The sequence below is a fragment of the Anguilla anguilla genome, chromosome 5 (assembly GCF_013347855.1).
Source record: "Anguilla anguilla isolate fAngAng1 chromosome 5, fAngAng1.pri, whole genome shotgun sequence".
NCBI lineage: Eukaryota > Metazoa > Chordata > Actinopteri > Anguilliformes > Anguillidae > Anguilla > Anguilla anguilla.
In genome coordinates, this window is record NC_049205.1 from 60,446,812 (window position 1) to 60,459,915 (window position 13,104).

The 13,104-nt window shown below is 46.1% G+C and overlaps 1 protein-coding gene across 3 annotated transcripts in view; it reads left to right on the forward strand.

The window, feature by feature from the left end:
- necab2 (N-terminal EF-hand calcium binding protein 2) overlaps positions 1–13,104 on the forward strand; it is a 153,222-nt gene that overhangs the window by 136,758 nt on the left and 3,360 nt on the right. The window contains exons 9-11 of one of the 3 annotated variants that reach the window (XM_035416573.1): positions 846–902; positions 9,525–9,637; positions 12,806–12,883. In XM_035416573.1, coding sequence (XP_035272464.1) covers positions 846–902; positions 9,525–9,637; positions 12,806–12,883 — 248 coding nt within the window. The remainder of the gene's footprint in view (positions 1–845; positions 903–9,524; positions 9,638–12,805; positions 12,884–13,104) is intronic. The other 2 variants (XM_035416575.1, XM_035416574.1) reach the window with 2 other exon arrangements.

Below are 13,104 nucleotides of genomic sequence, written 5' to 3' on the forward strand. Positions count from 1 at the left end.
AATTGTTTTGCAGTTCCTCTACTGTTCCTTTTCTGCAAGCAATTTTTTCTCTTTTTATTTATTCATGTTTTTAGCTCAAGAAAAATGGATCAAAACACAAAACAGACCAGCTTTATGAAATGTACTCCGAAGCCTAAAAACATTCAAGTATCTAATCTATGGAAAATGTTTTCTTCTGTACAAACAGTGAAGAGTACTTATTCCCAGAATCTGTTAATTTTGTTTTTTGCAAATCACATACATGCACACAACACAATGGCAGTTGAAACTGTCAGTTGCTTGTAATAGCTATGCGTGCGCACGGTGGTTGTCTGGTACATTTTTTTCTGACTACAAATGTAGATCAGATCTGGTGACTGAGGTTGATATACTGTAAAATGATAACCTCAATTTTGTGCTCTGTGGATTGATGTTGAGTTTGTCTTCTATGGGTACGAGATGGCCGATTTGGTTTTTTTTTTTAACAACTTGTAGTTCAGTCCTCCAACACCAAAAGGTCATAGCAGGAATTTATGATGCAATCGACACGTTGTGGTGCCTTAATTGTCATTACTAATAATTCAGTTACCGCAGGGAGTCCGTTGTGGGTGGAGGTTTATATGCTAGCCCAGTTTTACATTTTCACGATTCTCTTCAGATTTGTTGCTGAAACATAAGAAATCTGCTGGCTCTGACATACGGACTCTACTGCAGCAAACCCCCCCAACCCCACCCCAATTTTTTATTTTTGGCTGGAAATCGGGTCAACGCGCAACAGCGCCGCCCTGGTGGCACGGCTCGGCGTTGCGCTGCGCGGTGTAAATTCACGCTGTGCTTCTCTTGTCTGGTTTTTTCTCTTGTTGCAGACTGTGTGGTTTGATCTTCACCAGAGGCTAACTGAGACAGATGGCACGGCCAGCGCTGTAAGTAACGTCCTCCAACCGCTCGAGAGTCGGAAACGAAATGAGCCGAGGCAGCGACGGTTGCCCAGCCTGTCCTCGGGGAAACCCCCCAGGGCAGATCCAGGTACCAGGTATACCATGCGTTCCATCTCAGGTGCACCTGACGAGGGCTTGACTTGTTCTATCAGGTGCGCTTTAGGGCGGAACACGTTGAATACCTGAACCCCGACCCCGGCTGGGGGTCCCCCCCCCCCCGAGGACAGGTTTGGGAGCCAATGAGCTAAAGCCACAACATCGAGACAATGCTCCATCCTATTTTTTTTATTTTTTTTTTATAAAGATGTTACTATTTTTCCAGTAATTTACCATAAGAGACACAAACTGCATTTTGCATCCTGCACTTGTGCTGCAAGCATGCCCGCCTCCCTCCACAATGCTCACACATGTACGCGCGTACATACGTTCACGGCTTCCTTCCTCCATGTGTCTGCCCATTTCCCAGCATGCCCTCTGAAGTCTTCTGCATGCTGATCATCTTACCGTCAAGTCCCTTTGAACCGTGTGATGCTACACGCTAGCCCTTTTCACCTCCGCGGCAGGGAAGCAGCTTGATTGGCCAGTGGACGTATATGATATGATGATAATGGGAGTTATCGCTGGAGTGCTCTGAGGCCCATTTCCTGTTTGGCAGGCCTCCACTTCCTGTCTGCAGCTCTCTCCACGCCTGTAAGGGCTGGAGGGCTTGGCACAGACTTGAGTTGAATGAGCGGCGTTTCGCGGTCTGCTCGTTAAACGGTGCCCGATGCAAAAACTCTGGTGGCGCTTCAGTTTGTGCGTGTGTACTCTTGGCTGAGACCCACACATTTTGGCCTCTCTAATCCCCTTCTGATCCCCATCCAGCCAGCTGGGGTCGTAGGGTACGGTCACTGTTAATGGCGGGGCCATCTCCGGTCTTTATTAGCGAAATACGGTTGTTAGCGGCCATCTTTCAGTGCGATTTGCAATGTTAACACCGAAGGGGTGTTGCACAGGAGGGATTGACGTTGTCAATCACATTCAAGTTACGTTTGGCTTTGCTCCGGAGTTACGGTGCCGCCTCATTGGAGCTATGTTGGCGTTACGTTGCCAATATGTTCGTGTTATGCTGGTGTTACGGTTGGAGTTAAGTTGCCGTCGTGTTGGGGTTGCGTTGGGAGTTACGTTGGAGTTACGGCTTTACGTGGGAATTGCGTTGACATTTTGTTGGTGTTCTGTTATGGAGTTACGTTGGAGTTAATGTTGCCCTTGCATTGGTGTTCCTTAAGGAGATGGGTGCTGCTGGCTGCTTTTCAAGCCAATAGATTTTGGTGAGATGAGTGAGAAGATCGAGCTGTTTGCCAACTTGGTGGCAGTTGGCGGTTGACCCAGTTGACAAGGAAGATGGGAGAGACTGTTCCAACAAACACTTGGCAGGCTGTACAACCAATACCTATGTTTCAGTCTCTCTCTCTCTCTCTGCCATTGCATGTTCCTGATTTCTGATCGTGATCATTTTTTCTGTAACCAGTACATACTCCAGAAAACAGATTTGTGGTAAAACATCAAAGCGATATACATAACAAGTAAACAACGAATCATAAATAAAATACGTCTTCTTACAATTCACAAACCGATACCACCGGGGTTCCCCCGTTTTCAGAAGGTGGGAACAGGCTGAATCATTTGGGCCACATGCAGTGATCTAGCTGGAGCACTGAGAGGCCAACCGCTTATCACGAGCAGAGTTTCCAGTAAACAAGGGATCTCTGCCAGAACTGAAGCATCGTGATTACAGACTGAGAGAGGACCAAATGGACGGCCACAGGGAAGAAGGGAAGGGAGTAGAAGAGAGAGACCGCGAGATGGAGAGAGAGAGAGGGGGAGTGAGAAAGGGAGACAGAGAGAAGAGAGTTAGAGAAGTGAGAGAGAGAGGTGAAGAGAGAGAGATGTAGAGGAGAGAGAGGGAGACGGAGAAGAGAGAGAGATGGAGAGAAAGAGGGACAAAGAGGGAAAGAGAGTTGAGATTCACGCTTTGGCAATATGTATTTTAAAATTTGTCATGCCATACAATGATGAATGATTTGCAAATTGTTTTATTTTAACACAAATGGATTATTTAATTAGAGGGCATTTTTACTCTGCAATGTTTAATTTAATTGCATTTCAATTTACCACAACATTTAATTTGATGGCAATTTAATCGATTTAGCATTTATTTTTTATAATATTTGTTTTTTCCACCCCTCATAAATAAAGCATTTTGAATTTGAATTTGAAAATTTCAGACAGAGACGGCGAGAGAGAGAGTAGTTCTGCTGGGAGAGGGCAAGGTGCTGTGAAAAGGACAGATAATTATCATAATTGTTTTTATTAAGGACTACTGTTTGTTTAATTATTAATAGCTGTTTATGCTAATTATTTCAAGCATAAAGAACAGTTGTATTGTAGTTTGTGTTTAATGTTATGTTCCTACATGAAGCTTTGGCGACACGTGTGAAGTATTGAAGTCGCATAAATAAATAATTTAGAATTGGGAATTGAGAGAGAGAGAGACAGTGAGAGTGAGAGAGAGAGAAGTATCGGTCTTCCTGCAAAGCTGAATAAGATGAGTGAGTGAATGAGAGTGATAAGATGAGTGAGTGAATGAGTGGGATAAGATCAGTGAGTGAATGAGAGGGATAAGATGAGTGAGTGAATGAGTGATGAGTGGGTGAATAAGAGCGAGGGGAGGGACAATCTCTCTCTCTCTGGAGGGTTTTTCTCCAGCGGGATTCTCCCTCCTTTGCTTTTGAGGCAGACGAGTTTTTCCTCCTTCCATTCGTTCGGTTTTCTTGCTGTTTTAAGTTAAGACTGGCTTTTAGTGTTTGTTATGGGATACACTGTTCCCCGTAGGCAGGTACTGGTCTGCGTTAAGGGGGCGAGGGGGTGGGGCGGGTGCGGGGGAATGGGTAAAGTGTGGGAGGCATGGGGTGGGGGGGGGGGGGGGGCGCGTCGGGAGGGAGGGAGGGAGGGTAGGGGGATGGTATTCGTAAATTAGACCTGGAAAACCGGTTGGTATTTCCCAGTTTCCATGGTAACTGTGAATTCAGGCTATGCTCCTCGCTGAAATGACACCACCCCCCCCCCCTTTCCCTCCTGTTTCTCCCCATACACCCATTAGGGATAACCTGCAGCTTCTGTAACTGTAGCACTACAGAGCCCTGTGCTAATCTCAGCCAGCAATAAAGCTTTTTGTTTTGATTGGGGTTGTTTTTTTTTTTTTGGTCCATGGGGGGGGGGGGTTACACTATTTCCCCGATCGAGACTTAGCTGGGACGTGAAAATTCCCAGACTGGCTAAAATTCAGGCTGCACCATGTCCGTGTTTTTTTTTTTCTTTTTTTGTCTAAATGCAGATGGGATGCACAGGGGGCCTGGTAGGACAGGGAACTGAAGGGTTTTTTAAAAACAAATTTTGGCCGTAACGGGGCATGCTGAGAGGAGGCGTGCGGTAAAGGCAGCCGCGGTCGCGGGACTGCGGGTGGGTAAACGGGACGTCTCCGATCGGGCCTTTGGCGGCCGGGATCGGGTCGTTGGCGTGGCCTCTGCCTCTGCCTCGGTGCAGGGAGGGTGAACGGAGTTGGTTGGGGAAAAGGGGCGTGTCTATGTGTGTCAGAGGATTCCAATCATTTGCGTCGCAGTTTTGCAGTGCGGTCGCACTCAGAAGTCTTTGCAGGGAAAGGCTGCAGGTGGCACACAGGGAGCATGCGTTGGTGCTGAAACTACACAGCAGTTAAGTAGGCAGTACACTTCGTACGAAGTAGAACTTTTTGAGCCAAACGAAGCAATCAGAGCAACAGACGAACAAAAAGACGCGGTGTTGTGTGTTCGTACGGTGCAGTGTGCGACAGCCTCCGGGGAGAACTTTTCGAAAAGTTCTTTCTTTTTCTCCGACCTCCCCCTCTCGGCCATTGGTCCAAATATCACAGTTGGTTACGTCACGGCTGAAAGTTCAGAGGGCTGAATTCACATGTTAATGTACGGAGAGTCAACGGCCAGTCTCTCTTCTGTAGAGATGGGAATTCTGAGAGTTCCCGCATGTTTGATGAATGGTGCTACTCGTTTCAGAAAGTCATCAAAAACGCCTAGCACACATTTGGAAATAAGAGAAAGTGGACCCCCTCGTCTAAACTCGTATTTGCCGAATGTACAGACAAAACTCTCCATTCTCCGTCCTACTCTGATTTAGAGGGCGAACGTATCATCATCTTCTCCTTTTTTCTTCTTTAGTATAGCTAGATAAACTAAAGCCACTTTAAACTTTTTGTTTTGTGATCTCGCGTAGCCCTTCTCTTTATACATCCATGGCGTAGCCGCGAGACGGAGGTCTGGTTGATTGGGGGCGGATGTGGTGGGGGTGTGGGGCAGGTGTGGTGTGGGTGTGGGGCGGATGGGGGCGGATGTGGTGGGGGTGTGGGGCAGGTGTGGTGGGGGTGTGGGGCGGATGGGGGTGGTGGAGGGTGTCTGGCCGTTATAGCCTCGATGAGACTGTAGCAAGAGGAGGAGTAGAAGATCGAAAAAGCGTGCATTCGCACAGACATCCTCGCACCGCGAGGAACGGTCAGAACGTAACGAGGACAGTGCCCCCACGTCACGGGGGATTCTCATGCGGGGGCTGGGGGGTGCGGTGGGGCTGGGCAGCTGGGCGCCTGCTGTTTGTCACGAAGCCTTGCCTGTGCCCTAAGGGTCACTGACCCCCACCCCCGGGAACAGGAGAGAATTTTACCGGCTTGCGAATGTCCAGGTGTGTCAAAAAAAACCTGACCTATAGTGGATAAGGTCAGAACTCACATTCAAGCTTCTAATACGGTATATTGGACCATAATATAGAAGCTGGGTCAATATAGTACATAAGAATGAACAATTAAGGTTCTCAAATTCTCTTATTATTCATTATATTTCATAAAGAATAACCAAATCAGAACTACTCAAATTCTGATTATTCATTATACTACGTAAAGGATAACCAATCTAAGACTAATGGAACATTAGTAATTGTTGAATTCCATTATTAACAAGAAACAGCAGTCCCAAGTTTCAGGGAACCGAAGTAACCAAAATAACCCAATGGCAATTGGCATAAAATGTCTGCACTATCACCAGCAAAAACACGTATGTGGTGTCCTGCGCCATGTAATGGCGGCCCACAGTCACAAGCACTAAACATTGCAACATTTACCAGAGGCCTCATGTGCAGAGCACGAGTTAATGTGCTCACAAACTACCCAATTAAACATTCACAGTACGTAACAAACGTGAAAAAAAAACGAAATACATTGGCTACGTTAAAACTGCATTGCACAAAAAGTTTCCACCACGAAAAAGCATGACTAATAATTTTAGCATAAGCGAATGGCGCTCGCTTTGCGTGGCTAACACTTTTAGCATAAGCGAACGGCGCTTATTTGCATTAGGGACAAAATAGCGATTTTTAGCTTCAGCAGCAAAAAGATATCTCACCAATGCGTTCGCTTTTCTAATTATTTACATTAGCGACTAACCGGCAATTTCTAGCTTCGGCAGCCAAAAGATACCTTACCAATGCGTTCGTTTTTCTAATCATTTGCATTAGCCACTAACCGGCGGTTTTATCACCGCACAGCACAAAACGGAACTGACACCTGATTGGCTGAGCTAGTCTCGCGTTCACATGTAAAACGTAATAACCTGGAAATGAATACTAATAAAGGGAATAATGTTTATCTTTTCAGATTAAGTTGTCTACTTATTTTTTTTTTCTTCAAGGTGCATCTATTTACATATCTATCTCCTATTTCTTTCCTTCATTATTGATTATACATTTCCTGTGTATTTTCTTAATATCATTGAACAGATTCTTCGTCATTTTCCTCCCTTTCCTATTCAGATTCAATTTTACTTAATTTACTGTACATATAAGGCTTATTTAACCTGGGCTACACTGGTCCCTGGTACTTCTGTATATTTGGACATTGTTGGTAAGGTCGTTTGTTATGAAACTACGATACTAACAGTGAATGGAATCAATCGTGCAGCAGCGAGACGAGTGGTGATTCATGCCTGTTTTTTTTCTTGCGTAAATGATTGATAAACAGCCTGATAGTCTTTCCAAGCGGGGCACTGGAACACAGTAGACAAAAATTCTCCTGCACCCAAGGTTTTTGGGGGCCCTAAACAAAAAGTCTATGTGTTGCCCTCTGTTTCAGTCGAAAACCACCCCCCAAGCCCCAGCCAGCAAGATCTGGCACCAATAGAAATACATTTAGATTAATGAAAAAGCCATTGTCTTAGGGAACACAAAATGGAAAAAATAATTAAAAAATAAAAATTATTTTCTTGCCATTCACAACTGCTGATAGCTATTATTTATTAAATTAGTCAACATCTGTAGAGTATACCCATCAAATACATTTTAAGAGTGTTCTGTACAAATGCAATGAGAGAGCATAACTGCTTAGCATTTCTAACATAATTTTATATTAAAGGTTAATGACCATCCATCCATCCATCCTTGTAACTTACAGATAACCTTCAAGGATCATCCAGGAAACAGAACACGTGTGCACGCTGGGAACATTCCCTGACTAAAGTTTACTGTCTTCCCTGACATTCAAGGAGTGGTCTAAGAACCAGAGACCGTACGCTGGGTTAGCACTGGAGCTGTGCGGGGAATAAGGTTGCACCAACGTTATGGGAAATGTAATGCTTTGGGTTGCTGTGGATTCCAGAGGGCTGTGGCCGAGACTATTAGGGCAAATGAAAATTGTAACTAAAATAAAAACTAAAATAAAAAAATGACATACAAATGATTAACACACCTGTCCAAGAACGTACAACTGAATCTGAATCTGAAACCTGACCCTTTGCTGCTAAAATGAAATTAAAAACATTGTAAATGTATGGTGTAGCTCTATGACCTAACATATCTGAGTATTTATTTCACTGAAACATGTTTTTCAAACTAAATGATGAAACACATTTTGCATTTATTTTATTGAATCAATGATATGTACGTTGTTTTTTTAAATCTATTTTAAATGAGCAAACTTGGGAACAAGGCTTTAGGGTTCATATTAGGGTTGAACTTGGCTTGGGGTTAGGGTTAAGTAAACAGTATGTGTTTGGGTTAGGGTTGAGGCAAGATTAAGGTTGTGTTCAGGACCTTGAGAAAAGGTTAGGACAAGGGTTAGTCCTTGATTTTGGATGATTAAAAATTTTTCACTAGTAGGATGTAGCCATGTAGCTTATATATTTGTATATTGTTTTAGTGAAAAATGTTTTTCAAAACAAATGACTTGAAACATAGTCTTTTGCTTTAAAAAAATTGAATTAATGATTTTTATATTGTTTTTCATTCATTTTAAATGGGTTATTCAACATTTTAGAGAGCTCTTAGGGCTGGAGTTAGGTTGAGGCTTTAAATTGGTCGTTGATTAGGGTTGGCACTAGGGTTAGGGTTGAAGCATGATTAGGGTTGTGTTCAGGAGCTTGTAAAATATTTTAATACATTACTGTGAAATATATTCATCAATATATTTTCCAATTATTGCAAATATTATATTTCTGTAAGGGTCTCCTTGGGTCCTCCCCCAATCCCCTATGCTCCCAGTCTCCCTTTGACCCTCACCTGTGGCCTCTCACCTGTGGCCCCCACTTGTGACCCTCACCTGTGGCCTCTCACCTGTGGCCCCCACCTGTGACCCTCACCTGTGGCCTCTCATGGACAGACTGTTTTATGGGTGCCGGTCTGTCACGGGTAGCTCATCGCCCTGGCAACCAAGATTTTCATTGATTGGTTGATTGACTGCCTGCCTGACAGGTAGTTGCCGGTGTTGGGGGAGGAGTCAGGAGGAGGAGATGAAAGAAAGAGAAGGAGGATGGAGTCTATTTAGGGATTGGAGGGGGGTAGAGAAGGAGACAGTCACAGGCTGGGGTGTCATCAGGTTTATAATCCTTACCATTATTAGCCCAGTACCCAGAGTGCAATGGGGGGGGGGGGGGGGGGGGGGCTGCTCTCATGGTAACCCATTCTTGCACACAGCAAAACTTCCCCTGCACTGTGATCAAATAGCCCCGCCCACCGCCTGGTATCCTGGAAATTCGATTAATTCCCCCACTTCAAACAGGAAGGTCCCTTTTTGTTCGTACCATTGTGGCACTTTGTGGTAATTAATCCCAGATAGGTTGGAAGTGTCAGTCAAGCGTTTTGCCCCATGAGTCAGAGGTCTCTATGATGGCTGAAGGTTACTGCAGACTCATTCTGAGCTGGGTGAGAGTCGACTCAAATAGATCGGAGTGAAGTCAGTGAATGTGTTCAATGCAGACTCGCTTAATAGGTGGGTAGATATTTATTATTTTTAATTTTTAAACTGTTCTTTCATGAGCTGTCAGCTTTATTTGATTGACGGTGTTGATTGATCGGTATTTCATTCTGAGGAATCTGTGGCAGAGCAATCGGACCAATGTTTCACCAGCGATAAAATGAGACAAAATGGGGCAGAAATGGGACAAAGTGGGAACAGTTTTTGACTGACAGCTCCCAATATCTTCCTCCTCTCCCTCTCTCTCTCTCTCTCTCTCTCTCCCTCCCTCCTCCCATCCCCCCAAGTCCCTCTATCTGATTCGTCAGGAGATGACCGTATCCCAGAAGCACCTGGGGGAGTTCTGTGAGGCCCTGAAACAGTACCTGAAGAACGTCTCAGCCCAAAGAGACTGCTTCCAGTGAGGACCGCCACCATTATTTATCGGAATGTATATTTTTAGAACTGGCCACTGTTTACCTCTCCATGTCTGTCTGTTTCCCAGCATTGTCCTTTACCCTACCCTCTCTCTGACTAGCTGGTCACTCTCTGTCCCTGTGTCCGTCTGTCCAACTGGCCACTGTTTACCTCTACTACCATGTCTGCCTGTTTCCCAGTGTTGTCCTTTACCCTACCCTCTCTCTGACTAGCTGGTCACTCTCTGTCCCTGTGTCCATCTGTCGAACTGGCCACTGTTTACCTCTACTACCTTGTCTGCCTGTTTCCCAGGGTTGTCCTTTACCCTACCCTCTCTCTGACTAGCTGGTCACTCTCTGTCCCTGTGTCCATCTGTCGAACTGGCCACTGTTTACCTCTACTACCATGTCTGCCTGTTTCCCAGTGTTGTCCTTTACCCTACCCTCTCTCTGACTAGCTGGTCACTCTCTGTCCCTGTGTCCATCTGTCGAACTGGCCACTGTTTACCTCTACTACCTTGTCTGCCTGTTTCCCAGTGTTGTCCTTTACCCTACCCTCTCTCTGACAAGCTGGTCACTCTCTGTCCCTGTGTCCATCTGTCGAACTGGCCACTGTTTACCTCTACTACCATGTCTGCCTGTTTCCCAGTGTTGTCCTTTACCCTACCCTCTCTCTGACTAGCTGGTCACTCTCTGTCCCTGTGTCCGTCTGTCCAAATGGCCGTCATTCCATTTGGCCGGAGAGTAGCTGGCAATATAACCTGCTTCCTGAAAGAAATCGGCTTGTTCTCCAATGTGTTTCGGCTCCCCTCATGGTATTGACCCCCCCCCCCCCCCCCCCCATCTCCACCCTGTCCCAGTAGCTTTGCACTGCCCGGGCTCTGTGGCTCCAGCGCTTCATCCAACGAACCACAGTGCAGTCGGGATGTTGCCACCGAGTTCTGACCTGGGGGAGGAAAGAGAGGGAGTACAAGGGAGGAGAGAGGGGAAAAAAGAGATCAGCGGGAAAAGGGATAGAGGAGAGGAGGGAGAGAGAGTGGGAACATACGCCACCACCTCCAAACCCTGCCCCCCCCCCCTTCCCCGCCCAGCCCCAGCTCAGGAGAGTGGGTTAGTGACAAATAGAAATGAATAAATAAGTCAATGAGCAAACATTGGAATGACCTTGCCAGTGGGTGTGGGGGCCGTGGGGGGGGGGGGGGGGGGGTTGGTGGAAAATAACTGAATTCCCTATGGAACGGGACAGGGTAGGGTAGGATGGGGTGGGGGGGGCCATGGCAGCGGCTTTCTGAATAGAGCCCACTGAAGCCTGAAAAAACTCCTCCCTGTGGCTCTGGTGTGGACGGGTGAACCCCCGGGGGGGGGGGGGAGGGGGTGGGGGGTTCTGACGGTGGAGAGGGGTGAGCGGAGGAGGGTGGGGGCTGGGGGCTGGGGCAGTGGTCCCATCCTGGTCTGCTTCAAAAGCCTCATTAGGAGGATGAATCCGGATCCTAGAACCATCCCCGTCAGCAAAAAAAAAAAAAAGAAAGAAAATAAGACAGGAAGATGTCAGGAGCTAGTGTACCGTGAACACCACACTCCCTCAGAAAGAGAGAGAGAGAAGGGGGAGAGGGAGAGGGAAGGGGGAAGTGTAGAATTAGCCTCTCACATGGATACAGAACCAGGAGAGTCAGTTCACAGGAGCTAAGCAAACAGAACAAGGCACTTAAATTTTTTTTTTTTTTTAAAGCCTGTTTCTAAATCCCTCCCCAAAACGAGAGCTCTAAAGCAGAGGCTGTGTGTCCGTAGGGTCCCCCCCACCCCCTCCCCCAAACTCCCTCCTCCACTGGCTTTTCCTTTCGGCATCTTTGTTTGATAAATGAGCACAAACACACACGCACACACACGCGCCCTGCCAATAAGACCTGGCAGGGCAATAAGACCTGGCAGGGCAATAAGACCTGGCAGGGCAATAAGACCTGGCAGGGCAATAAGACCTGATAAAAGTAGTTCAAAGTGTTTTTTTTATTTTTATTTGTCAAGTGCACAGTATAACACAGGTCATTCTGAGCAAAGAAATGCTTATGACATGGCAGGCAGCAACTACGTAGGAGCAAGAGCAAAAATATCAAAAAATATCTAAAATATATCAAAAAATATCTAAAATATACATAATATCAAACATAGTATTAAATATTAGCAGCAAATAAGTACCAGCCTGTACAGATGGGGGGATGTGGACAGTGAGAATAGGAGTATTAAATATTTAAATATTAACCATATAAAGTGCAGGAGTGCTGATGAATATGTGCGTAAGATTGTACATTGAACGTACATAGCATACACAGGAGGTCATGTGATCAATGTGATCCCTGAGATTAATGTTGCTGGTTGAGAAGCCTGATGGCCTGGGGGAAAAAACTGTTTGTGAGTCTGGTCGTCCGTGCCCGGATGCTCCGGTAGCGTCTGCCAGACGGCAGCAGTGAGAACAGACCATAGCCTGGGTGGCTGAAGTCTCTTATGATTTTCTGTGCTTTCCTAAGGCATCGTGTGTGGTAGATGCCTTGCACAGTTACACCGTATTTCAGTGCATCGGCATTTCCAGCGCCCTCAACCCCAACCCCCCCCCCCCCCCCCCGCAATGGTTCCACATGCCGGGAGATGCGCAAAATGCCTGGCGCATCACTGCCACCTAGTGGCATGCCTAAAAAAGAAACCGCCTTGTGGAATTTTCGCAGCTAAAACAAGCCCTTGCTGAATCCAGAGACTCCTGCAAAGAATATGCCAGTGTCTCAGCTGTCAGACGAAGATGTAACTCATACAAACGAAGTGTGTCTGTTCCATTTGTCATCCCCTCCCCCCTCGCCCCCCCCCCCCCCCCATTGTTTTTATTTGTTTATGAGTTACTGCAGAGAGAAAAATTTCCATGCCATTAAAGGAAAATTGATTTGAATTGAAATATTGTTTTCTGAGAGAAATAATGTATCGAGGATGTTGCTTCAGGGAAATTGATGCTGTTCTCAAACGGGTGAAATTGAGCTTCTCCCCCCCCCCCTTCCCACCCTTCTTTTTTCCTGTCATTTCCCCACCCTTTCTTCTTTCCCTCCTTTCCATTCTCTCATTTTCTGTCATCTCCCTTTTTCCACCCTTCATCCCCTTTCTCTCTTTCTTTCTCTCTCTCTCCCTCCTTCCAGCGTGACTGCGGTTCGCCTGCCAGACGGAGTGTCCTTTGTCGTGTATGAGTTCTGGGACGGAGAAGACGAATGGAAGCAGTAAATTATTATTATTATTATTATTATTGTTATTATTATATCTCTATTATATTTTATATCACCTTAAGTGTTGTCTCCTGGAAGGAGCCGTGGTGGGTGGGTGTGTTGATCCCTCTGGTCTGGGCGTTCCGGAGGGGGAAACAGTTCGCCCTTCGCGCCCTAATTCGATGCGGGATGTAGTCTAAGCTGTTGGGCAGGAGTGTGTATAATGAACACATTCA